The sequence below is a fragment of the Embiotoca jacksoni genome, unplaced genomic scaffold (assembly GCF_022577435.1).
Source record: "Embiotoca jacksoni isolate LCO1_2020_lvr unplaced genomic scaffold, fEmbJac1.0.p SCAF_3, whole genome shotgun sequence".
Taxonomy (NCBI): domain Eukaryota; kingdom Metazoa; phylum Chordata; class Actinopteri; family Embiotocidae; genus Embiotoca; species Embiotoca jacksoni.
The window spans coordinates 3,417,237-3,443,662 of record NW_027185381.1 but is presented as its reverse complement, the minus strand read 5'-3'; the positions used below and the strand labels follow the sequence as shown (position 1 = coordinate 3,443,662).

General features: G+C 43.1%; 1 protein-coding gene across 1 annotated transcript in view; it reads right to left on the bottom strand.

Moving 5' to 3' along the window:
* Positions 1-26,426, bottom strand: part of LOC138205768 (NT-3 growth factor receptor-like) — a 158,471-nt gene that overhangs the window by 70,490 nt on the left and 61,555 nt on the right. The window contains exons 5-9 of the mRNA XM_069161988.1: positions 13,223-13,377; positions 12,080-12,219; positions 9,505-9,649; positions 3,266-3,378; positions 1,900-2,083 (exon numbers count right to left, since the gene is read on the bottom strand). Of these exons, the coding sequence (XP_069018089.1) occupies positions 1,900-2,083; positions 3,266-3,378; positions 9,505-9,649; positions 12,080-12,219; positions 13,223-13,377 (737 nt within the window). The remainder of the gene's footprint in view (positions 1-1,899; positions 2,084-3,265; positions 3,379-9,504; positions 9,650-12,079; positions 12,220-13,222; positions 13,378-26,426) is intronic.

Here is a 26,426-nt window from a genome sequence, read left to right as displayed (position 1 = left end):
ACTGTTTTAACAATGTCTCCGAGTTCAGGCCGCAGTATTTAAACTGACAGCAGATGGAGACCTGGCAGATGTATTCTTCTGTTGGGGATGGATTCACAGAGCTGGGTCTTGGGGCCTACTGAGGAGAAGAAGCTTGCTCATTTTGTTGGGTCAGCAGCAGTTCAGAAGCCCCGCCCTCCCTGCGTCTCCCCCTTCTGTGTCTCCTGAACGCTGTTCCTCCAACCAAGCTCTCCAACTAACTGTCCACATTTTTGAAAAGTGCTGACAGATTCAGTGGAGTGAAGTGTTGGATGTTCAGCAGTTGTTCTCCAGTGAAAGTGATCAGGTTTGAGTCACAAAACGCAGTATAAATAGCAAAAGAAAAAGAATAGTTTAGAGACTTTTATCTTGTAGACATTGTTGCTGTGTTCCAGATGTTGTACTTGTGTTCCAGATGTTGTACTTGTGTACTAACTCTCACTATTTTGAGTGCATCAGTGTGTTCAAACTGTCCAGTACAGAAACATCAGAACACTACAAGTATCAGGATGATGCACTCAAAACAGTCCAAAAAAAGAAGTGTGAAACTCTGGACACTTTCCACTCTAAACGGTCCCCATCTTGCCTCCGTAGAGGAAGGGGGCAGGGCCAACACAGTAAAGGATTTACAAATTAATGCGTCTGAGGAAGCTGCAGCTGTTCCTGAACACAAAGTGTTTCTTTTTCACTGCTGCTGCTGGACAGAAGAATCAGTGTGTTTATTGAGTGTGTTAAATAGAAGATACAAAAACATGTTGATTTCTGGGTAAAATAATTGAAGCTGCAGATATTTTGGAGGGTGATGTGTTCACATGTTGAGGTTATTTCTAGTCAGTGGAGAACAGCAGTTTGGGATTTTCAAACAACACTGTTCTGTTAAAATTCCTGCTCTACACAAGTAAGAGTCCTGACATGTAAGAGCTCTATTTGTTAGTGTACGAAGAGACGTATGTTATTTGGAACGCAGCTAAGTTGGCTACCTATTAATAAATGAATTGTACCTTCAACTCAGTAATTGGGCACCACATCAGACCTGTTTAGATTTATGTAACTGTTGTATTTGGCCGAGTCATCCTTCACATGTTTTCAGGGTTATTTTTAGTTCTATGTTCACAGCTTATCGATATGATTCATCTCTAAATTTACTCACATGGATGGTGGGCTTCACTGATCCTCACACTGTATTCATTGTCTGCTGACCGTTAGTCCGGCACTTCCTTTATCTGGTCAGACCTTTCAGATCAGGATGTGGGATTGTTTAGTTTTGAAGTCGTAACGTGAGGCTTCTCATAACCTTTTGGCACTTCCTGTCATTCTAGTTTGAAGAGCACAAAGTTTCAGGTACGTTTTAATGAATCTTATTAGAATCAACACTTTATTTATACGTACTGTTTGGGTGGTGACTGAAGTATTAGTGGTAAAAACCTATATTTAATGGGGCTGATATTGTTGATTGATTTTTCTACATGAACATGACATACAAGGCGTGCTGGGTGCAGTGTCGGCAGTCACTACGGTAACCTGGATTAATGTGTGGAACATCTTTGACAACAGTCAACACATTCATGATGTGAAATATGAAAAACTGTGACGGCATGCTGAGGGTTGAAAACTACTCCCTACTTCACAGAACACCCTCAGAGTCACCAACGCCAGCCTGCAGACATGAACAGGTCACACGACTAAATCCCACCTAACGCCATGACGACAGGCCAAACACAAACCCATGACATGAATATGTCTGCTGTTGTCGTGTATCCCTCGGTTAAACACACGTATTTCACGTGAAAGGAATCCGCACAGATGTTTGATGTATTTTCTGTAGTGTGGCTGTAATATAACGTGCAGTGAACACAGCCGGCCTCTCAGAGTCCGCCTCACCTTCGAAGGGCTTGTCCAGGAAGTGTCCGTACACGGTGCTGCTGGCCACGCCCAGGTAGTTGGTGGCCTCCAGGGTGTAGTTGCCGTTGTTGTGGTGCGTCGGGTCTTTAAAGGTCAGGCAGCCCTCGATGTCGTCCTGGTAAATATCCATATCAGGACGCACATACTCGGTGTGGGAAATTTCCTGAAAGAGGAGGAGGGACAGAAGAGCAATGGAATGATTGGTGACGTCATGTCAGGAAACTCTGAGATCAAGAAAAGCTGCTGACAGAGACCAAACATCGTGTTATTGAGCTGTCAGCTTTTTTCTGTCTGTCTGAGAGCTGGAAACATTCCTGTTCAATCATCCTACTGACAATTTATTTATCAGTTTGGACAGTACATTATTTTTTTTATAGAAGCACCCACATTTAGTTAAAACATATTTATATTAGGTTTTCTTAAAGTTCCAATTTTCTGTATTTGAGTTCCCAGTGCTGCTAGAGGACATCTTGAGAGGTCTGAGTGAAAGATGTGCTCAGGGAAGTGGCGCTTTTAGATACAGGAAGTGGCCAGTAAAACCGTACCAATCGCCTGACACATCATGGGGTGGGATGTATTTCTCAGTTTGTTTGTGTGTTTCTTTAGTGTATAGTAGTTGTGTAGGTTTTGGTATATTTTAATTTGGTAAATATTCTAATTAAGTTAGTCATTCCAGGATCTGTGTTAGTTGTAGTTCAGTTGGTAGTTTGTTGGTGTTTGTGTGTTTCTCAGGGGTCTGGTGAGACAGTATACGTGTCCCCCACTGTGCCCTGTTTGTTATGTTCAGTTTGTTGTATTGATGCAGTTGAGCTGAGGTCTGGTAAGCTGACCTCTATCATGGGCCCAGAAGTTTAGTTGCACTTTTTGGAGGAACAAATGTCCTGCTTTTTATTTGTTTTATGTTGTCCTGTTTTGTTTTTTGGTAAATAAAACCTTTTCTTGGGGAAAATAGCTGTGACTCCTCTCGCCTACCAGCTGGGTCCATTATAGTAACACTGATGGAAATCTATTTTGTCATGTAGAAAGTTAATCCTTATTCATATGCTCCATGTGTAAGGCCTCTGTGAGTCATCTCTGTTGAGTTACTTGCATTATTATTCAGATTTGGTAGCAACTTATGTTGTTTCCTGTGTTATATTTAAATTTGTTTCAGACTTTTATTTCCATTCTTCCAATTCAGTTAATATCAGAATTTTCCTTCGGGTCACGGACACATGTGAATGAAGGTATTTTCATGGACAGAATTTTTTATTGCAAAGTTAACATTCAGTAATCAAACACCTGAGCAGAGCATACACGTACAACATCTGAGCTGTGCAGTAGATCAGAATAAAACCAAACACACCTTTTCTTTGTAGAACCACCTCAAAGTCGGGTGGGGAGAACCGCGGACAGTGAACTCGATGCACGTGTCATGGCGGCGCTCTGGCTCCTTCAGCTTTACGATGGTGGGAGGATCTGAAGGGACAAAAGACAGAAGTGGTCACTGTGTTTGAAACAGAAGGAAGTTTCTCTGTGTCTGGACTTGCAGCAGCAGAGTGAAGCTCTTATTGTCAGACTTTACACTTGATGTATTGTTCCTTTGTGACATGAGAGGACCGGAGAAGAAGGGAGGAAATACAGAGAAATAAAGCAGGGAGACCTCCATTATCATTCTAATACACTGCTCTCATCACGATCTGCTGCCATCGATCTGTGGTGAGCGAGTGTGTTGCTGCTCTCGTGTTTCTGTTGACTGACAAAACTCCGTCTGAATGCAAACACAGTTGTCTGTTTGCTGCTGCAGCGTGTTATCGTCTTACAGCGGTCAGCTGCAAGAAACTCAAACCAGCACCGACAGTCAGCTTAATAGCCACTCTTCCACAAATGGAATTTATCCTTTTAACAATGCACACACACTCACACACACACACACACACACACACACACACACATATACACACACACACATACACACACACACACACACACACACACACACACACACACACACACACACAACAACAACAACAACAACAACAACAACAACAACAACAGGAGACGTCAACAAGGCTACATGTGATCAAAAATCATTTCCATGGTAAATATCAGTAGATATCAGAATAAAGTGACTGAAGCACCTGAGGTTAACATTGGCTACAGTAGACCGGACAGTAACAGATCATTTGGAGACTCTTAAAATGAATTATCGTCATGATGACAGATTAGATGATCGTCCCTGCTCTTCTCACCTTCATAGCTTCCTGCAGCACATCATATTTCTGTCACTTTTAACATTTTTACAATTCTGCTTCACTCATCTCAGCGTTGTTCTGTTTGTCACATCAGAAAAAAATAAAATTTCACAAACATGTCTGAACCTGTCTGTGTTGTCACAACGGATTTATTGTTCAAAGTATAATCCCAAAATCAAATTTACAGTTATGACATGTTAACGTCAGTGTTAGCAGTGTTAGCATGCAACTGAGTGTTTGAATGGCGAGTGCAGCAGGTTGGAGCTGCAAACGTACGTCGGCATTAACATTAGCAAACTAAAATAGAAGCATGATGCTGGGAATGAGAGGATAAGAGAGGACAGACAGATTTTAAAACTCCTGAAGGGCGGGCCATGTGGACTGATTAATTCCGCCTACCAGGAAATAAGTCAACACAGAGCGAGACAAGGTGGAAGACACACAGCAGGCCTCTCGAAGGCAGGAGGGTCGTCACAGTGCCCACTGCCGAACTCTCTCTATATACATCTATATCTATATCTATATCTATATCTCTCTGGGTGTAGCGTTTGATAAAAGGGAATATATAATGTAAAATGTATGTAACGTGAAGGTATATTTCATGATAAAGGAGCCATTAAACAGGGGACTCTGTTAGTATGGAATGTTTTTCTAATTTGCTGTCTTTAATGGTGCAATAGGAGCAGTATCCAAGATGTTGAATGTATTTTAAAAAAAAAATGCAGTAGGCCATATTATACATAGATTTAATTGTATACATTGCTGTTTTTTTTAGGCTATGAAATGTAGTCCCATTCGTGCAATATGTCTTCAGTGTTGGAATGTAATGTCTATTTGTATGTGCAGTTCAGTCTCTTTTTACTCAAACATTGACATCGTAAATGTATGTTTCTTAATAATAATGTTATGTTTTGTCCAAAATGAAGAATTCTATTAAATGCAGCAACACTTATCCAAGAAACCATTTTGTATCGTAATAGATTTTGATATTAGAGTGATAATTTGATATTATGGTGGTGCTCAGTAAACATTCCCAGCAATCTCAAGGTTGCACAGCGCTGTTCATCACAGACTCTAAGAATGGGACAGTTATATGGTGGAAGTCTGTGCAGCAATGTTTTTAAGAGTGCATCTATGAATTTATAAGCACAGTCTGTCACAGTAAAGTCATATCTTTTATGAACCTTCTGTTTTAATGCTCATTTTTAATCAGTTTTATTTACATGTTTGTGTTATTTTAACAGGACTTTCTGTTTGCATGTTTGTTTGGTGACTTTGTGCCAAATAACAAAATAAAAAACAATCAAACAGGAAATTATGGTGCCACTTAGCTCAGTATGTGATCCCTCATTTAAAGAAACCCTGTTTGTTCTTTCTGTATTTGTCTGTTTTTTACCATAATCATAAATTATGATGTAATCTGTAACAGCGTCATTCTAATTATTATCATTTAATTTTCAGACAGATAAAGTCGCCCTCCGTGGAAGCGACTTTCTGCAGCGCGCCTCTCTGTTCTCTGCTGAATCGATAAGTAGAACAATATTGGCAATGAGCCCGAGACGTGGATGAATGGGATGGAACTGCAGCAGCCCGGCAGTCAGCTTCATGTCTGGAGAAGTACAATGGCACGGCCAGCGCTTCGGTGGGTTGATGTATGGAACTCGTGCAGGGAGAACACAGGATGGATTATCGTTGTGCAACGGGTGTGATGTCCCCTTTGTGCTCCAAATAATAAGAACAGCAAAGACAGAGATGAGGCAACGTGTAAGAGAAAGAGCAACCAATGACAGCGACTCCACAAGAAGACCTCCCGACACACACACACACACACACACACACACACACACACACACACACACACACACACACAGACACCTGTGTTAGTCCACAGAAACAGTCGACCAACCACGTCAACAGACACGTTGCCGCAAATACAAACTCAACAAGCCTGAGATGAGGCAGTGTGTTCGTAAACACTGATGTTCTGGTTCTGATCATATAAAGTGAACACACCAGGATATTCATGTGTGTCAACATGTCTGTGACCTCTAGTCTTCAGCTCCTGACTCCAAATCTGTTCTAATGAACAACATAGGGAGGTAGAAGTGAACTTAGTTTTGTTGCATAGACACTTTTGTCTTCAGCCCTTCAGATGAATTTATCATATTAATACTGTTAGATAGTTTATTCCCGACTGGTGTCTGATTTTTCTTTCATATTTTATTATTCTGATGTATTAACAAAATATGATTCCAGTCGAAGGAGCAGGTCAATATTTTTGGAAATATGCTCATTTGGTTTCTCGCCGGGAGTTACACAGAAGATTGATACCTCTGTCATATCTGTACGGTGAGTATGAATCACAGTCAGGAGATGTGGGCGGAGCTTAGATAATAAAGACTGAAAACAGCCACAAACGACTAGCCTGAAGACCGTGGAGCTGGTCGAAGACTCCATCATCACCCAGAACCTCCACTGGGAGCAGAACATTGACTCCACCGAGAACCCGCCATCAGTGATGGTGCACTTCTAGACCGCCATCACCTCCTTCATCACTGTCTGGTACGCTGCTGCCACTGACGGGGATGAGGACTGACTCCAGCCAAGATCTCCGCCGACCCCTCCCAGAAACTGTCCAATCACTGTTCTTGTTCTTGTTCTTCACATCCTTGCCGGAGTGTTTCGTGCACTTGCAAAGCTCTTCAGCTGTATTTTCTCTAGTGTTGATCCGATTGACCCGTCTGCTCTCTGGTTTTTGTTTTCCTGCCTGTAAGCTTCTTCAATAAACCTCCTCCAAACTGTTCCTGCACATTCGGGTCAGTCTGTTTCAGGCTTCACCTTCCTTCCGACAGATAGGTCTTCTTCCTCATTGCTGCAGAGCTCCACTGTTGTCCAAACACTATTAAATCATATCACTCAGCCACTGTTGTCCTGCTGACATGGTTTCCTCGACACAACAAACACACTAACTGGAGTTTATTTTGACTCACTGACACCTGCACCGTGCTGCTGCCCCCAAAATCTCACTCAACCACCAAATCTAGAATAATTCACAGCTGAAAATTGTCCACAGTAGATGCAGAATTTACTACAATCTTAAAGAGCTACATTCTTTTTGCTGCACCTGTTGTGACAGGTGGCCATTACAGCCTTCACTTCCCACAGATCCAAGCGGTGGTCCCTGTGACGTTGAGTTGAAGAGTGACACTCAGCCACAGACAGCTCGGTCACTTAATAACACAGCAAATGGCAAAGCTTCAGAATGGAAGAATTTTTCTGTGTAATGTAATAAAAAAAAATTAAAAAAAAACATAGTTCAAAAAAGCTATTTAAAACATGAAATGAATCACCAGGTTATTGTTTGTTTCACTGAGACGAAGCACTTCCCTTGATGATGAACTACAGATGTGATCAGAGCTTCATTTGAAAATCAGGAGGACCAGAGCACAGAAAGGCTGCTGCCCCCATAGAGCCTGAACACACTGTGACCACACCGAGGTCAGAACTAACTGTCATCACAAACAAAGCATTATTCATTCACATTTAATAATCAGAGCGTTGAGCTGTAATCACTGAAAATCAGCAGGTGGAGACAGATACAGCTGTTTACAACCTGCAGCTCTCTTTCTAATGAGCTCATCACAGCATCTACGCACAACAAACAGCTCTGTTCACTCTTATTCTGAAACAGTCAGTCACATGTATCAGGAGAAAAACAGATATATAAATGTAGAAGTAGCTTCCGGCTCTGAAAAATGAGGCCGATGCAGCAGTGCCACTCGAGGTTGGCTCCACAGAGCCTCCGGCTCCATCGACTCACATTCAACTAGTCTCATAAAATTTCTCAGTCAGTACATTTTCCAGGGGCTATTTCAGTTTTGCTAGGTAAAGTCACTCCTTCTGACTATTTTTCTGGAGGGCCATTTGAAAATAATTCCATCATTAATTAGATAATAAATTTCAAAAAGACATGTTTTTGGCGGTGTGCCTGTTTGATTGACAGGCCTGTGGTGCAGTCAGGTTACAGCTATCAGTGGGCAGGATGTAGCATCACCGGGTCAGATCCACCGCTCACTCTTCCCCAAACTCGTCCAAATATGGTCACTTCCGGATCCGAACCGCTCCGAACTAGCAAGATGTCACCGGTCAAAATCCAAACTCGAGGCTTCATAACAACTGTTCACAAACCAAAGGGTGACATCACTGTTGGCTGCTGCTTGCATGTACCTCAAAACTTTTAATAACTCTTTTTTCTATTTCTCTACAAAGCTGAATTACGGGCATTTGACACTCAAGTAAACTACACATGCAGCCGTGATGCTGCTGAGCTGCTGTTATCACCATCCTGTGGATCTGAACAAACACCTGAGGGTCTGACTGACCGACCATGTTGAAGCAAATCAACTAATGTTACTGTCTTTTTGACATCTACCAGTTCCCTCCTCCTTACTGAGGTTCAAACCATGCTAACATTATAGGCAGTAAACTCCACACACCTCAGGTGTCACTGCGAGACCTGAGTGACTAAATCAGATTTAAAACCATCCAAACAGGTAAACAGCGGACTTAAAAGTAACCATAACAGAAAATAAACGAATCAGAGCAGATAACATTAAATATTACACAAAATGTCTTTCCAGATTTTGATTGGTAACGGGGGTCGAATCCAGTCTGGGAGATACCTTCTGTTCCGGCAGGTTCTTGGACCCGAAGGGCTGGAAGTGATGCTGTTAAAACCGCTGTGACGGGATAATTCATGTGTGTCTGACAACACATTCAAACAGCCTCGTTTGTAGGTCACATGAATATAAACGCAGCGAACCCCATCTCTCTCTCTCTCCCTCACACACAAACACACACACACACACACACACACACACACACACACACACAACACACACACACACACACACACACACACACACACACACACACACACACACACACACACACACACACACACACACAAAGAGTACTTTCCATTGTATGGCAACACAAGGAAAGTACTTATTAGTGTTTTCATACTGATAAAAGGGTCCATCCATCATCATTACAGCCCCACACAGTATATCTGACCTGTGTGTGTACTTGTATTGTGAATAGTGTGTGTGGACTTGACAAAGTCACATTGTGGGGACTCAACTTCCTTTTGGGGACGAGATTGAAGTCCTCGGAATGTCGAACATAAAATTTTAGTACAAAGACTCGGTTTGAAGCTGCCGGTCGAGTGGAGAGGTGTGAAGGTGAGAATGAATGTTGTTTGTCTTCCTCTGTGTGTGTGTGTGTGTGTGTGTGTGTGTGTGTGTGTGTGTGTGTGTGTGTGTGTGTGTAGGTGTAGGTGTCTACTTACAGTGAACGGTGAGCTGAACCGAAGCGTTGGTCATGCCCACCACGTTGGTGGCGGTGCAGGTTAGCAGGAAGTTGTTGTCGTCTCTGCTCACGTTGACCAGAGTTAATTTGATGGAATGGATGGTGTTGTTGTCGTAGACGCTCGCCTGGAGGGATAGCAGCATAAAACCAGCAGGCGTGAGAAAATGAAGGAGTGAACATGTCAGGAAGAGTGCAGCGTGGCGGACAACAGGCTCATTTAGCAAAAGCTGGCGTCTGTTTTCATGTAGCGTTGGCAGGATAGGAGTTCTTGACTTTGTTCCAACTTCAGGGCTCATGCTTGGTTACTTTGACTGGTATCCTCGTACCCTCATTTTTTTACATCACGTAATGTCTTTTGAAATCTTGTATTACTATAGTCCGTTTGAGTTACTTTATTGGACTCTATTTGGTCAGGATTTTATGTCAGTACACAGAAAGTTACCTGGAGGTTATGTAACTGACACATGGATAAAGGTATGTAGTTCACAAAAATTACAATGATACAGACTTAATAACCTGATATTACCGAAAGCATTGATCACAGACTGTCATGCAGAATGATGAGGTTCGAACCCAGGAGGTGACAAAATATTTGTTTTGTTTAGTTTCTGCTCCTAACACACCAACTACGTGGTTTTGCACTTAGTTTAATTTCCCTAGAAGTCGCTGCAGACCAAAGCTTCTAACAGACACGTCCATCCGCTGCATCAAAACGTGTAAGTGTCACGCATACACAGCAGCAGGCGTTGCTATCTCACATTTTGCAGTGATTCGGGCTTGCATGAGGTGATGGCGGTGGATGAATGACACGACAACAGGCTTCGGCATTTCATCACGATGTCGGAGAATATTTAACCAGTCCAGTCCGTTATGATGAACTGCAGTCAGGTAAAGACAACGAGCGCTCAGATGAACTTCACTGAGATGGTTCTTGACAGTTTCTTCAAACCAGCTGTTGCATCAGCTGTGTGGGCAGCTGGTCAAAGACCATCTTAGAGGTGAAGCCACTGGTGTGGCGGTCCTGGTCAGGTGTGGTTACACCCGGTCTGGTGTGGTTACACCTGGTCTAGTGTGGTTACACTTGGTCTAGTGTAGTTACACTTGGTCTAGTGTGGTTAAACCTGGTCTGCAGTTGTGAGGTCAGTTGGATGGACTGACAAATTCTCAGAAACGTCATTGGTGACGGTTTATGGTGGAAAATTAACATTCAGTTCCTGGGCAACAGCACTGGTGGGTTTGAGGATGAAGCTCAAAAGCAATAAAAATAATAATCTATCAGACCCAAAAATGAACCAAATTTAACAGCTGGGTTAATTTTGTTGCTCACAGCTTCATTCTTTGCTCTGATTATATGTCTAGAAACACCGTCTGTGTTAAGTTTTGGTCACTCATTTTAAAGGGGGAACCATCAGCAACCAGTTGGGGCGCCAAAGTGTAATGGTGTTGAAGTATAGTTCCAACAATGGCAGTGATGGTAGAGTTTCGGCGCACAACATACGCAATACGGTGATCAATGCTGATGGGTTAAAGGCTGCTCCAGCAGTTTCAAAATTAACCTGAGGTCTACACCTATTAGGACGCAACAACTGGAAACTATCCTTAGTGGAGCCTGGCCGCATACATTTATTCATAGGGTGAATTTGGGTCTGGTTATTCCAGGCTGAGGCTTCACAGGAAAACTAGAAAATGGTAAATGTGCTGTAGTCTGATTAGCATGGTGAAGAATGACTGTACAGTCAGGAATGCTCTCCAGGATGTAGACAAGACTTCAAGAAAAAGGCCTGTTTTCAACAGAAGACTGCAGGAGCTGAACATCAGAGGATTCACTTCAAGATGCAAACCCAGGACTCACCAACAGAATGGCCGAGTTTAACATCCTAAAAGCTAACAAAAAGAAACCGGAGGGTTTGCTGTTATGCTGATTTGAGCACTTACCAAATGTTCAGTTGCCAATCAGATCTCTGGGTCGAAACTACTTCTTGTATAATGCTGATTTCACTGTTGATGGGAGCAATGGGTTGAATGTAGAAGTTTACAGGAACATTCTGTGTGCTCAGATTCAGCCAAACATATCCAAAACTCATTGGACAGCAAGAATCAGAAGAACAGCTGAAGCAACCAAGGAGCTTCTTATTCTTTATGAATATTAATCCAGTTTACATGATTCATTTACACATTTGTCAAAGAAGACAAACTGCCATTTTGTCCTCCATGATCTCTTGTAACAGCTACAACTAATCAATAAAATAAGACTCCTACACCTCCACTCTGAGAAAAACTGCACTGCAGTACAATGGTGTGTTTCTGCTGGAAATCATGTCAATGATTGATGCCAACAGACACACATCAATTATTAATGAAAAAACAGCCAGCTGCTATCACGTGTATATTGCAACACTGACAAGTCTACTAGAGTGTGTGTGTGTGTGTGTGTGTGTGTGTGTGTGTGTGTGTGTGTGTGTGTGTGTGTGTGTGTGTGTGTGTGTGTGTGTGTGTATGTGTGTGTGTGTGTGTGTGTGTGTGTGTGTGTGTGTGTGTGTGTGTGTCTTCCCCACCATTTGTGTAGTGATGGAGTGCACGTTGACGGGCCAGTCCACCTCAGGTAACGGGGTTCCGGAGCCATTACAGATCGCTATTACTCGATCGCCCTCAACGACCGTGAGGTTGCTGTGGCTGACGCTGATGTCTGGTAGGTCTGGGAGTCAAAGAGAGACCACAAGTCACAAAAAACGGCCCAAGTGTTGGTGCTCTGTCCTCATTTCACACTACATAATAACTCTGTGCAGTACGCGCAATACTATGGGCATCCTCTCACAGTCCAAATACATGCATGGTAGGTTAGTTGGTTATTGTAAATCACCCGTAGGTGTGAACGTGAGGCTGAATGGTTGTTTGTCTTCAGTCTGTCTTTTTGTGATGGACTGGAACCTGTCTAGGGGTCCCAAAAGTCAGCTGGGAAAGGCTCCAGCCCCCTGATCCTGTTTAGATTTAGATTTTACATAATTCTGTTCATTATTCAGGGGACGACAGCTGTGTAGGTGGTCCAATGTGGTCCCAGGACACATTCATGTTCACACATGCGTCCCAGACCACCTCTGAATGTGGTCTGAGCAGATCGGATCTCACCGTGTCCTGGTTGCCTTCACACCTGTACATGGAGCTGACCACGAGTGATCTGATCACCCAGAACACATGTTGATGTCAGAGGTGTGAACAGCCTCAGTATACAAAGACTCATCTGTTTCATCCCTCTGTGATACACAGATCCAATGAGCACACAATATTAAATGTATCTATTATTACACAATACTGTATGAAATAATCCTCATCACCACTTTATCTTCCTGCAGAGACCAGCTCTTCAGACATAACAGATCCTTTTTTAAGTGAAACTATATTTATTAATCATTTCCACATGTATGAAGCCCGGACCAGCAGTAGGAATCACTGGGTTTGGAGTTGAGAAGCAGAGGTAGAACAAGTACTGAGACACGGACTAACACTGCTGCTGCTGGTGTTGTTTCTGTCTGGAGGACTTATTCAGAGTAAGACAAACACAGTGTGACCTCAGCTCATTTCATTTATCAGCTTAACAGCAAAAAATTTGTATCAGCAGTGAGAATTCAGAATCATCGAGGCCAGAGTGGGCAAAATCAGCTGTGCATGTTTGTGTGCTAATTTTCACACTCCGATCTTACCACAACTGCTGATGTTCATATCCTGCAGCGGTATCTCCATGTAGCTGTCGGTGCAGTGTAACTGTTGGCCGCTTAGCCCTGCCTCTCCTCTCTGTTGCCATAGCTGCAGCCAGCGGATCTCACAGCCGCAGGCAAACACCACCTCCTCTAAATGCCTGGAAAGAAAAAGAGCATCGACAGTGTGAGCGGCGGGAAGGAGGCGTGTTCGTCACTTCAAAAACACTCAATAAAGAAGAACAGGACATGACATGAAGACGTCTAAGCAGCACTTGGTAGGTAAAACAAAGGTGGGACACATTCAGGAGGTCCACAGGGATCCACACACTGAGATAGCTGAATGTGCAGGATGTGTATTGTTCCCCGGTGTGGACGTCAAATACTCAAAATCCACCCTGCAGTCCTGGAATCCTGGATCCATGGTAACGCACAGATCGGTGATTATGTAACACTGCAACCCAAGTGGTCTATTTTATTCTGTGGATTGTGCATTTTCACTCTGATGAGATGAGTCAGCCTAGTAACTCCTCTCCAGCACAGCATCCTCATCAGATATTTTGGAAACCTTCTGGCAGCAGAAAAAAGCTCTCAGCGGGTCATAAAACCAGCCTCCGGTGAAGTAAGCAGCCGCGACACATGGCTTGAATATACGAGATTTATATGTTTACAGCAATAATCCACACAAGATGACTGGCTTCAGAAAATAAGGGCCGCTAATTCATTTGAAACTAAATTAGCCCAACAATGGGCTCCTATCCTATTTCTGTTTCCAGTTTTTAGAGTTTCTATTGGTTTCTACTGTAAAAACTTGACGTGGACCAAAAAGTTACTGCTGGAAAAAACAGGCTCACATCATATCATCATGGTAGGCTGTTTCCGAATTTTGGCATCACACCTTTTTCTATAAAAAATGATCTCAATTATTTGACAATACGAATACATTTTTATCACATTTTTGCTTCCCAGCTGTGTGTTTCACACACTCTTATGAGTAATCCTGTTGGCTGCAACTCAGCACAAGAAACTTCTTAAGTCTGAGCTGGGAAAGTTTCTAGTTCATTTGCATGTGACTCGTGGCGGTTGGAGAGGAAGAATAGCTGCATCGGCCTCAAGTCTTTTTGGTCAGGTGTGGCCTGTTGTGCCAGCTGTACTGCTGTACAGTGGTACCACACCGTATCCCAGCAGAAGTCACATAACAGTATCGTTCTACTTCTGCTCTTACAGTGGCTCAAACTTCTTCAGTTCTTCAGCAGGCGGAGACAAAAAGCCCAATATGTTGCTAAGCTGTTGGTCTCCCCGGTGCATCTTCACCCTGCTCGCTGCCAACAGTGGTGTCAGGTGGAGGTTTTTTTAACTGACCAGATGATCTCAGATCTGTGTCTCAATTCAAAAACACACTGAAAACTTGTCTGTTTTTTTTCTCTGTCTTGGAAAGTGGACGATATTTTGTTTGTTGTATCTTGGTTTTTTTTGTAAATCCACTTGTTGCTGTATGTATTTTAACATGAAGCACATTGAGTTAATCTGTAACTAAATATTCTCGATAAATAAAACAGTTTTGTCTTGCCTCATTGAGTACGGCTTAGAACTCACACAGCCCCACCGTTGCCTGTTAGAAAGTGTGTGAATCAGTGCTGTCGTTTTCTGGTGAGAACAGTTTCAAACACTCATTCGACTCATTTGGTTACTAAACACAAAGCTTCCTCCACACAGCCACAGTCATGAGCACCACAGGACTAATACCCATGTACAGATGCTGACATCAGCTTCATCAGCCTGTGACGGTTCTGTCATGGCACCAGTTGCTCTGCTTCTGAGAATTTCTCCAAATTTGGCACAAATGTGACGCTGTTCCAAGGATGAAATAATCAGATTTGGGGTCAAAGGTCACTGTGACTTCACAAAACTCAACTGTGTCCACGACTCAAGAATTCAAACACTAATCATGACAAAACTTCACACAAATGTCTGAAAATGATATTGATGAATTTTTATATCCAAAGGGTCAAAGATCGCCTTCACTGTGACATCATGTTTCTGTCCATCATTCAGCTCCATCACCGAGGAGCTGTAATGTTCATAACATTACAAATGTCCCTACTGTGGGGGTACGTAAGCAAAATGATGTCATGACTAATAGTCATCATACATAACTTCCCTGTAACGAGGTTCATTCCTCAAAGATTCTTAGAAGAAGTCACAGTCACCTGAATTCAGACCTCTATCCAGCTGATCAGACGTTGCACTCTTACTTATGGTCCTTCTATTTTTCCTGAATTGATTTACATCCCTCCTCAGCCGCTCTCTGCTGGATGTTGTCCCGTTCGTGATTTGTGTGCAGCTATTTTGCCGCTCGTGCTCGATCATGTCAGTGTTTGTGGCTGACGGGAGATTTGCGACACATCTGAAATTGATGGAGGCGTGGAGGACGGAGAGAAGCAACGACGGAGCATCTCTTTTTTTACAGCAGTGACACAAGTTACACTCGAGTTGATTGGTCCATAGAGAAAGGACAGACGGACAAATCAAAGCGTCTGGACGGTTTACTGGAAACAACTGCAGGTGAAGGACAATCACCTTCTGCACACACACAGAAACATACACACACACACACACAGTACAAATGATTGTCAGCACAGCAACACGTGGCGACACACATGGACGTTTTGTCTTTACCACCATCATTTATTTTACTCATATTCATCTGACTGTAGCTCGTTTTAGTTTCCAACTCTTTTGTTTTCCAGTTTTTGGAATTTGCACACATTTGATCATTTATACGTTTCTTATTTTTCACAAAGCAACTTTTCTGTGGCTTTTTCTTTCTTACCTTTAATTGCAGTTCATTTGTAGTTAATCTGAATGCCTTTTATATTTTACAGCTGAGGTCGGCTGCTGTGTCATGACACACATCAACTGCCTGATTTGCATCCAATTCAATCGACAATATTGTTTTAAGTATTTATGTAAGTGGGATGCAATACATAGAACATCGACCAAACCTGCCCAAAATAGCCCTCGCAAAAAAGATGTTTTTTATTTTTTTTAAGACACCAAAATTACAGACACACCACTTTTCGCGTCATTCCACCCATCTTAGTGCAGCCGGGTTCATGTCAAGCAACAAAAAAATAAAACTCTACACAGGTGAAAAAAAAGCCCTTTGCACTGTATCAAATTGGTACGCTTGCATCCACGCTTTAACTGTCTGCTCCATCACTGACCGCGGGCACCCACAGGTATGGAGCTGCACTCATTCTGAACAACATAAAAAAACGGAGAAATTGTGTAATGAAAGACAGGAGCACCCATCCGACCAACATCAGTTAACTATTGGAAAGAATTGTGCAGTATGAATGTTCCATTAACAATCAGGATGTTTTTGAGTGACCACTGGGACAAATTGGAACACGGCTGAGTCGTAGAAGCAGCCATTATACGGCTCTTTTGAAGCATTCATGGACAAATCTGCACGCACACACACTGGCACGCATACATGCACAAACACGCTGGACCGATCCAAAACATCGACACGCTGTACATCAGTATTATCAAGGAATAAATAAAGATAAAAGTATGAAGTCTTCATTGATCATGACACTGTAATTATCTCAAATAGAAATCATTTAATGTTCAGCTTCTCTCACAACCTTCTGGTCCCTTTGGTCAGTTTCAGGGCTCTGTACACATGTAGCAGACTCACTGCTGTATTTACACACACACACACACACACACACACACACACACACACACACACACACACACACACACACACACACACACACACACACACACACACACACACACACACACAGCAGAGCAGAGATGGAGTAGTTATTTACCACCCTGCAGGCGGGCTATGATGAATGCTACCTATCGCGTGTGTGTTGGTGTGTTTGCTGCTGAAGGGAAGGGGCAAGAGTAATGAACAATTGTTGATCTGAACCCCAAGCTGATTGCACACCCATACAAACACACACACACACACACACACACACACACACACACACACACACACACACACACACACACACACACACACACACACACACACACACACACACACACACACACACACACACACACACATAGCCAACCTTGGGATCAATAGGCGCATTATTACAGCCACGGGTTTGATAAATACAGCAAACTGGATTTGTCCTGAGGACTGAAATACAGTCTGAATTTCACTGAATTAAAACAGACTGAGATCCCGAATAACAAAATAAAAGAGTCTCCTTCCTCAAAGTTTAATTTCTCAGAATGGAAGAAAACTCTTTTCCCATACGTCTTTTTACAGAGAAGCATTTTGCTCAGGAGAAGATAAAACTGCTGGATCTGCCTCTAATAGCACCTGAGCTGGCACCATCCAGGAACACACACACACACACACACACACACACACACACACACACACACACACACACACACACACACACACACACACACACACACACACACACACACACACACACACGTTCACACTTCGCAGGTTGAATCTCAGCCAAGACAAAAGCTGCAGCGCGTTGGTTCTTCTCAGGATCAAAGTGCCGCTGTGTGATTCTTCTCAGTCTGGTGGTGTGTCGCTCTCATTAGCATGTTGGAGCTGTAGCGTGCTTTGACACTACTTGATTTTACAATTTCATGGCAGACAAACAACAGTGAGCTTATGAAATGTCATAAGGAGGCAGCGTCTCAGTCATCAGCGTTATCTGTAGGAGGAGGATTGGCTCGGATTAAGACGTCCTGATATCTTTGATAATGAATTTGTTATGATTCTCTTCAGCAGCTGTAAAGAGTCGGTCTATTGTCATCATCTGAATACGTTTTATTGTGTGTGAGTTTAATCTGTCGTGGTGCAGACTGGGTCAGTGATGGGGTGGTCAGGTGGAAACTCTGGGAGCATGACTGTCAACATAAACATGAACAATATGACAACTGTGGTGGCGGGGCGTGGTTAGCTCAGCTGCAGGGGGAGAGAGCGGGAGGAGTGGTTCAGGGAACGGTGCCGGGAAGGTGTAATGAGCACAGCTGAGCCGAATGTGGACTGATGAGCGCTCCCCTATAAAGTGAGCAGGGAGCAGGAGGCTGGAGGACAGCATTGGCACAGAGACATTGGTGTGTGGTCAGGGCGAATAAAAGCATATATACCCGAACGTGTGTCTGAGCGAGTCATCTGTGTCCAGGAGAAACCCGGTAGCACAAACCTTGCTACAACATTTCACTGCAGCCAATCACAGCCCTCATCCTCTGCTGACTGAAACGGAGGCTATAATGGAGGATAGATGATAAATATAAAAGAATTATATATTGAAGGAAATCAAAAGAGGTGGTGGGGAGATGCAGCGGGAGGGGGGGGGGGGGACCAGCTGATCAGTCAGTTCCACATCTCTGTAAGAAGCCTTTCATCAGTCCCTCCAGGAGTTCTTTTTAATTGTTGTAATCAAAAATGTTTGATTGTGCGGTGGATTTTGTCAAAAATTGTGATGTAATTTGTGGAGTTTTACCATCACTTTTTGCGTAAAATTGTGGGAATTAGAAAAAATTGCAAGTCCATTAACCCTCGTGTTGTCCTCGGGTCAAAATGACCTGCAGCTGTGTTCAACCAAGTTCTATTTTATTTCTATATTTTTATATTTTTTGGGATCATTGGTCATCATTCTTTAAAGAAACCCTCACAGCCTCCTTGTCACCAATGATCCCAAAAAATATGAAAATAAAATAGAACGTGGTTGAACACAGCTGCGGGTCATTTTGATCCAAGGACAACACGAGGGTTAAGAAAAATTAGCTCTTTTTTTTTTTTTAAAACATTACCTGATAAAGGAATACATATTTAATCACTTCCTTTGGTGAAATATTTTAGTTCTAATCTATTTTTTTTTAATCTATATTTCTGCTGACAAAACTTGCAAACTCCCGCAAATATTGCAGAGTTTGCTTGAATTAGCGTCAATTATTGTTATTGCAAGATCGGGATTTATTTTTTTATTGTTTATTACCGTTTCTCCTGTGAAGCTGTGAGGAGTCACTGAGAGACTGACAATGAAGTTACTGAGTCACCGTGTGGAGGTGGTGATTAAAACACGACCGCTCACATCCTCACCGACATATTAATATAACTCATGCGGTTGCTCTCAACTGGTGTTTCATTCAATAACCCCCCACCCCCCCACCCCCCTCCCTCAGGTTGATCTGAGTTTATCTGACGACATGCGGCAAAGGCAATCTTTGCTCCTCCGACACAAACTTAATGAAGTCCCTCGTCTACCTGGTCGGGGGAACGGGATGTAAATGGGTTGTTACACTTTGTAGTAGAGATAACCTCTCCCTCATTAATATAACCCCTACTTTTCATGGAGTGTGTGTGTGTGTGTGTGTGTGTGTGTGTGTGTGTGTGTGTGTGTGTGTGTGTGTGTGTGTGTGTGTGTGTGTGCGTGTGTGTGTAGGAGAAGAGAGTAGGAAAAGTGTCACGTTTACCTCGCCAACTAATTTATGGTGCTTCTGCTCAATATGGTTTTATGCCACTTCCCCATTTACGGGACACTGTTCAGTAGAGTGTCAAAAATAGTGAGAGGAGAGAAGATATATGAAGCCAGCATGCCAAGGGACTCGTCTTTCATGGCTCTTTAAATCATACTAAATATTGGATTCAGTGATTTACTCCTCGAAAACATCCCATAAATTAAAATCCGGAGGGTCATAAAGAGTATACGTACAGTATCTATGCTCTTTTATACAATTTAAAGTGGAAATAATGAACATTATTCAGCACTTTTTCAAAGCAAAAGTAGAGAACAGTCACAGTACATAACCATAAGCAGCGTGGGGGATGCTGAGCCCCGCTTCCCCAATTTTAATGTTATTCCAGGCACACTCTCCTGCCTGTTTTATATGTGACAGTGCACGAGCAAGTTGGGCTTCTTATTTCACTCCTGGCTCACGGGCTGTAGCTAAAGAGCTTCACAGGATGTTCATTTATTCATCTGTGCAAGCTGGAGTGAAGATTGAAAATACAAAGAGTGTTGGTCTGAATAAAGCTGTGGTTGTACATGTCGTATTTATTGATATGTGTTTGCTGAGCTTCTTTTCTTTCCTCCTACTCTTTAACTGACTCATACCTCACCATCTTTTTCTCTCCCACAGCTTTTTCTTATTGTCTGTTGTCTCCATTCAGTTCCCTCGCTCACGTAGTTTCTCTTCTTTCTTTTTCCAGATGTCCCGTCATGGAGCTGCATGTCTCTGATCTGTGCTTGTCGTCTCCACCAACAGTTCTTCTCTTCTATCTCTATGCTGTCCTTTTCCCTCTCTGCTCTCCTCTCACCCCAACCGGTCGAGGCAGATGGCCGCCCACCTCTGATCCTGGTTCTGTCGGAGGTTTCTTCCTGTTAAGAGGGAGTTTTTCTTCCCTCTGTTGGAGGTTTTTCTCCCTTAAAGAGGAGTTTTTTTTCCCTCCTAGCTTACGTGGGAATTGTTGAATTGTTGAATTGTTGAATTGTTGAATTGTTGGGTTTCTCTGTATAATATTGTAAAGTCTTGCTGTAAGGACTTTAATGTGTTAAGTGCCATGAAATAACCTACGTTGTGATTTGGCGCTATATAAATAAAATTGAATTGAATTGAATTGAATTGTTTATCAAACCAACTTTATTTTCTTTGAGCTTTTGAGATGAAGCTCATTTGTATACCTTGTATACCTTCTGTGAGGCCATGTGTCAGGTGTGATGTTTCAGGTCAGACATGAAGCTGATATGTTAAACTGGCATCAGATGGATGTTCATGTTTAATTGAAAAACTCAGACGTTCAACGATTCAGAGTTCAGTTCCAGTTTCAGAGAAATCTATGGAACATAAAGTGAAATCTTTTCCACTTCAGACGAAACACTCTTTCAGTCTCTGACCTGCTGTCACACTATGATTTATACAAGTAGTAGTTCTGACCCAGAGATCTGATTGGTCGACTGAACATTTGGAACTTGCTCAAATCAGCATGACATCACTACATGGTCATCACTAGAACTATCACGCCGCCTTCTCAATGAGAATATATAATTGGAATTGAATTTCATATAATATTCAATATAACATTTTACAGTTATATTAAATGTGACCCATTTTGCAAAACATGGTCTTTTTTTTGGTCCGTTTTTGTCGTTCCAAGCACCCGTACCCACATTTAAAATCCTAGCAGCGGCTCGCTTGACCGGTTTTGGTTTTAACACGACAAGGAGCTAAAATCATAAAAATACATGAGTCGATGGATATATTTTTTCAGCAGATATCTTAGTTACAACCAGACTGAGCTAGCTCAGCAGCTTAGTGTTTCTATGTGCTTTATTTATTCAGTTGAGAAATGATCTCGTCTCTGTTGCTGGGTTGTTGCTGGGTTGTTGCTAAGGGTCGGCATACTTCCTGGAGTAGTAAACATTACATGCGTTACATAGGAGTCTGCTGACGCGACTTATTGTTTTCCAGTTCTTAGTCATATCAAACGGAGATTGCACTCAAAAAGTTGTATATTTTGAGAGCGAGTTGCCCCACAATATGAATACAATTCAATGGCATATTTTATTTAGTTCGTTACTTGTTGTATAATCGCAAAATTGCACTCCTGACTGCGTCACAGCCGTGCCAGTCATGACTTTAAAGCACACCCTCTTGTGTAATGTTGATTCAGTCCACAGCATGTTTTGATGGAATGATATCTCATTCACCGAAACACGCTGTGGGTTGATGTGTGTGTGGAGCACAGGAAGTAATCACCAGCTGACCTTTTTTGTGGATGTTTGTCACGAGGCTTCATCCTTCACGGCGCAGCAGGCCGGCCTGTGGACCACATCCACATCCGCCCTGAGATCTGATCGAGAACATGAATCGAGCAGAGCCTGACCTCATAGACGAATGTCAGCCAGCAGATTCGGGGAATGATAGCCTGCACTGATGTTGAAGAGCTGCGGAGACATGGAGGCTGAAGCTGTGCTCATCACAGCTGCTGCTTCTGAACCAAGCTGACACATTTCTGCAACCCGAGCTCCTCTGAACAGGTTCCTCTCACGGAAACACACCGCTTTGAGCTACACACAGATAAATACTGGCAGCTAAAAATATAGTTTGTTTTTCATCTACTAAACATGATATTACAGAGAGCTTTCAAAGGGGCAGAACAGGGTCATCCATCTACATTTGCACGAACGTGTCATAGTCGAATCGTCTGGCAACATGGATGACCTCTGCCGGTTCTGTCCATTAGGTACATACAGGCCCTGCTTAGCTGTTTTATTGTGTCGATGACATGCACTGCACCTGTGTAGTTAAAGAGTCTCTTTAAAGAAATCCAAGATGGATTTGAAGAAAAATAATGAGACATAAAGAGACATTGCGCTGCAGTGTTTCCCCTAACATTGTCTTCCGAGAGCAGGCTCCAACGGGACCTCCCGCCCCCCTGAAAGAAACAAAATAGGAAAATAAACATAGAACTGCAGTAACGTCCAGTAACTACTATCTATTTATATAGTTCCTATGCACCCGATTCACTTCAATATAGTGTGAGTCGCTCATGCAGTTTTAGTCACTGAAAGTATAATTTATCTGTTTCTAACCACATCAGAATATCAACATTTGTATTAACATTTTTCACCCCCCTGCGATCCATCCATTCACCCCTCCACCCTCCCCCCCCCACCCCCGAGGCTGTCTGCCTAGGGGAAACACTGCAACGTGTTGTGTTACGTCGCGTTACGTTGCATGTCGTGTCTGTCAGCTCACCAAGTATCTTTAATGCAGTGTGGATTTTTGCGCTTTAAAAAGCTGCAGCCATCGTTCTGTGACGGTGTTTGCAGGAGTTGACTCGTTGAACTCGGTGGATGTAATGAGGAAGGAGGTCTGCACAGTGTGCAGGTGAGTGGTCTTTGCTCTCCATCAGGCCTGGTCTGGTATGAAGTCACTCATTCACAGTGGGACGGTGGGCAGGTGTGAGAAAACTGAATGCGTTTCCACTGTGAGGAGTCTGAGCAGAAGCAGCAGGGTTAATGTGGGCTGGATGGAGGAGAATCTCTGCTCTACTAACACGCAGCTGTGTTGGGCTGACACAGGGTCGGCACACCTGACAGGTGGAATTGAACTGAACACCACCTGGTTCATTAAATCTCTGGATTAACTGATCTGATTAAAACACCAGCAGTTCATTTCCATATTAATCTGTTGTGTGCAACATTTGGATTTCAGTCTCTTATGAGCTTAAATCGCACAGTTTGAGGATTGAAGAGAAAAGTGGCTGTAATCCCTCTGAGGCTATTTGTACACTGATGCTTCTGTTCTGATTAAAGCTTCTGATGCTTTCATGTAAACCTCCTGGTCCAGAAACCCTCATCAGCCCCAGTTCTGATGAAGCACTTTATGGTTCAGACTTCAGAACAGACGAGCCGCTCAGTTTGTGACACTGAGATGCGTTGGGATATATTTGTCTACAAAATGATGAAAACCTCATCTCTCTCGCTGTCACCGTGACCTCAGCACGAGGATTTCATTTCATGGTCTCTTCAGAGTGAAACGTGTTGAGCTGCTCAATCAACAAGAACTTGTAGAAGTGAGTGTGACAGTGACAGCAGTGCTTTGGTGAACAACCACACGGTTCAGAGAAGTTTGACCAGTTTTGATTGGAAAGGTTTAGAAAACGGTGGGAAATTTCTCCTGTTGCATTATGATGCAACATCAGTCTGTCACTGGTTGTGACCGCAGCAGGAGTGGGCGGCCCCTCAGCTCTGGCTCTCGGCCACAAACTGTGTCACTGCAGTCAGAAAAAGCAGATGACGAGCAGCGCTTGTTAGCATCTTCTTCCTGTGTGTTGTTAGGCTGGAAGGGACGGCTGCTGCGTCTGACTGAGACAGTCTGCTGCTGTGATTAGCGCTGGAGCCGTGGGGTGGCGGAGCTGTCACTGTGGCTGTGGCTGTTTGTTGGTTCTTGTGATTGTGGCTGTGACAGACTTTAATGGGTGGAAGACTAACGACATGCGGCAATGTGTGTGTGTGTGTGTGTGTGTGTGTGTGTGTGTGTGTGTGTGTGTGTGTGTGTGTGTGTGTGTGTGTGTGCGCGCGTGTGTGTGTGTGTGCGTGTGTGCGTGTGCGTGTGTGTGTGTGTGCGTGTGTGTGTGCGTGTGTGTGTGTGTGTGTGTGTGTGTGTGTGTGTGTGTGTGTGTGTGTGTGTGTGTGTGTGCATGTGTGTGTGTGCGTTCACTGTAGTCCTGAACAAGTGTCAAAGTTCACATCCTGAGACTGGAAGGAGTGATAGCAGCTTATTGGTGAGTCAGTATTCCCACATTTGAGGTTTGTAACCTGAAACCATCCCAAAGTGTTTGTGGGACTCAACATCAGTCATGAGGACACTTTCTGTCTCACTGTCCCGTCCAGCCATCCCACACTGTCCCTTTCCCACAAACCGCTGCGTTTCTGTGAAACTTTCTCGTGTCCGTGTCCTTTTTGTCATTGTTTTCTTGAAGGTGGTGGTTGTTTTCCAAAATTCCCATTTTTTAACATTAAATTGTTCCAAAGGTTTATCTTTGTAGTAAAAATAATATATCTTACACTTCTTGTATGTTTGTATTTCATCTTTCAAAATGTAATTTTCCATTTTGCTGCATTTTCCTTAATGTTCTGGAAATAATTTTACGTCTTCGTTAACGGTAGATCAAAGTGTATTGGAGCAATAAGAGAATCACAATGCTGTTTTTACGCCTGTTGCCACAGCAACCACTCATCCACTCTCCATCCTCTCATAATGTAATGGGACACATGCACAAACCAATGTTACTGTTTGCTGGTTGAAGACCTCTTTTCTCTTTGTCTCTCTTTGTCTTCTTGCTTGTCTTCCTGCTAGAGCTGTTTTCTGTGCCACACTGTGAATGGTTAACATGTATTAAGTAGTTCAGAGCCAGAAATCTGTCCACTTACAGTCAACGGATTCAACATACATCTGATCTGTAGGGGCAGTATGGAGGTGTGACAGGGCCAGAGACCCGCAACACTATATGGAAACAAGTCTGAAACCGTTACGTCCGTGCACGGCGACCCCATCGATCATGGCCGTGTTTATTGTTGACATCAGGTAAACCTGCTGCAGGGAAAGTGGAGCACTTTCTCCAAAAGACTCCTCCAGCTCCGCTGTCACAAGGACAGATACAGGAGATCATTCCAGATACAGGAGATAATTCCAGATACAGGAGATCATTCCAGATACAGGAGATCATTCCTGATACAGGAGATCATTCCAGATACAGGAGATCATTCCAGATACAGGAGATCATTCCTGATACAGGAGATCATTCCAGATACAGGAGATCATTCCAGATACAGGAGATCATTCCAGATACAGGAGATCATTCCTGATACAGGAGATCATTCCAGATACAGGAGATCATTCCAGATACAGGAGATCATTCCAGATACAGGAGATCATTCCTGATACAGGAGATCATTCCAGATACAGGAGATCATTCCAGATACAGGAGATCATTCCAGATACAGGAGATCATTCCTGATACAGGAGATCATTCCAGATACAGGAGATCATTCCTGATACAGGAGATCATTCCAGATACAGGAGATCATTCCAGATACAGGAGATCATTCCAGATACAGGAGATCATTCCTGATACAGGAGATCATTTCTGCCGACCGCAATTAGAATGTACAATAACTCACCTCTGGCAAAATCCATCACACTACAATAACACTGTTGTCTGTGTTTCTTGATTGTTTGTATATAATATATATAGATATATACTGTACTGTATATACTGTGCATTTTATATTTAATATTTTTTTACTGCTATTTTATTGCTTTTTATTATTCTATTATTATCTTATTGCTTCCTGTATGCTGCTGTAGCAAAAAAATGTCCCCTCGGGGATTAATAAAGTAACTACCTACCTATCTAATTATATCCTTGTTCCTCTGGTGCGCCCTCTAGTGGAGTCCTTCAGTAACACGCAGAGTACAGAGGAAAGTATGTAAGCGACGTTTGTCAACGCAAACGCATAGCTCAAAAGCAGGAATATCTGCGGCCTTACACCGATGGCTATTTACCAGCAGTTCCATCTGCTACACGGCTGACGGAGTGAACCGCCGTCATTAAAGTCGATGCTTCACATCCCACAGGCTGCGCTGGTCCGTCTCGACCAGCGTCCCAGAAGCGGGTCGCCACGCTGCTCTG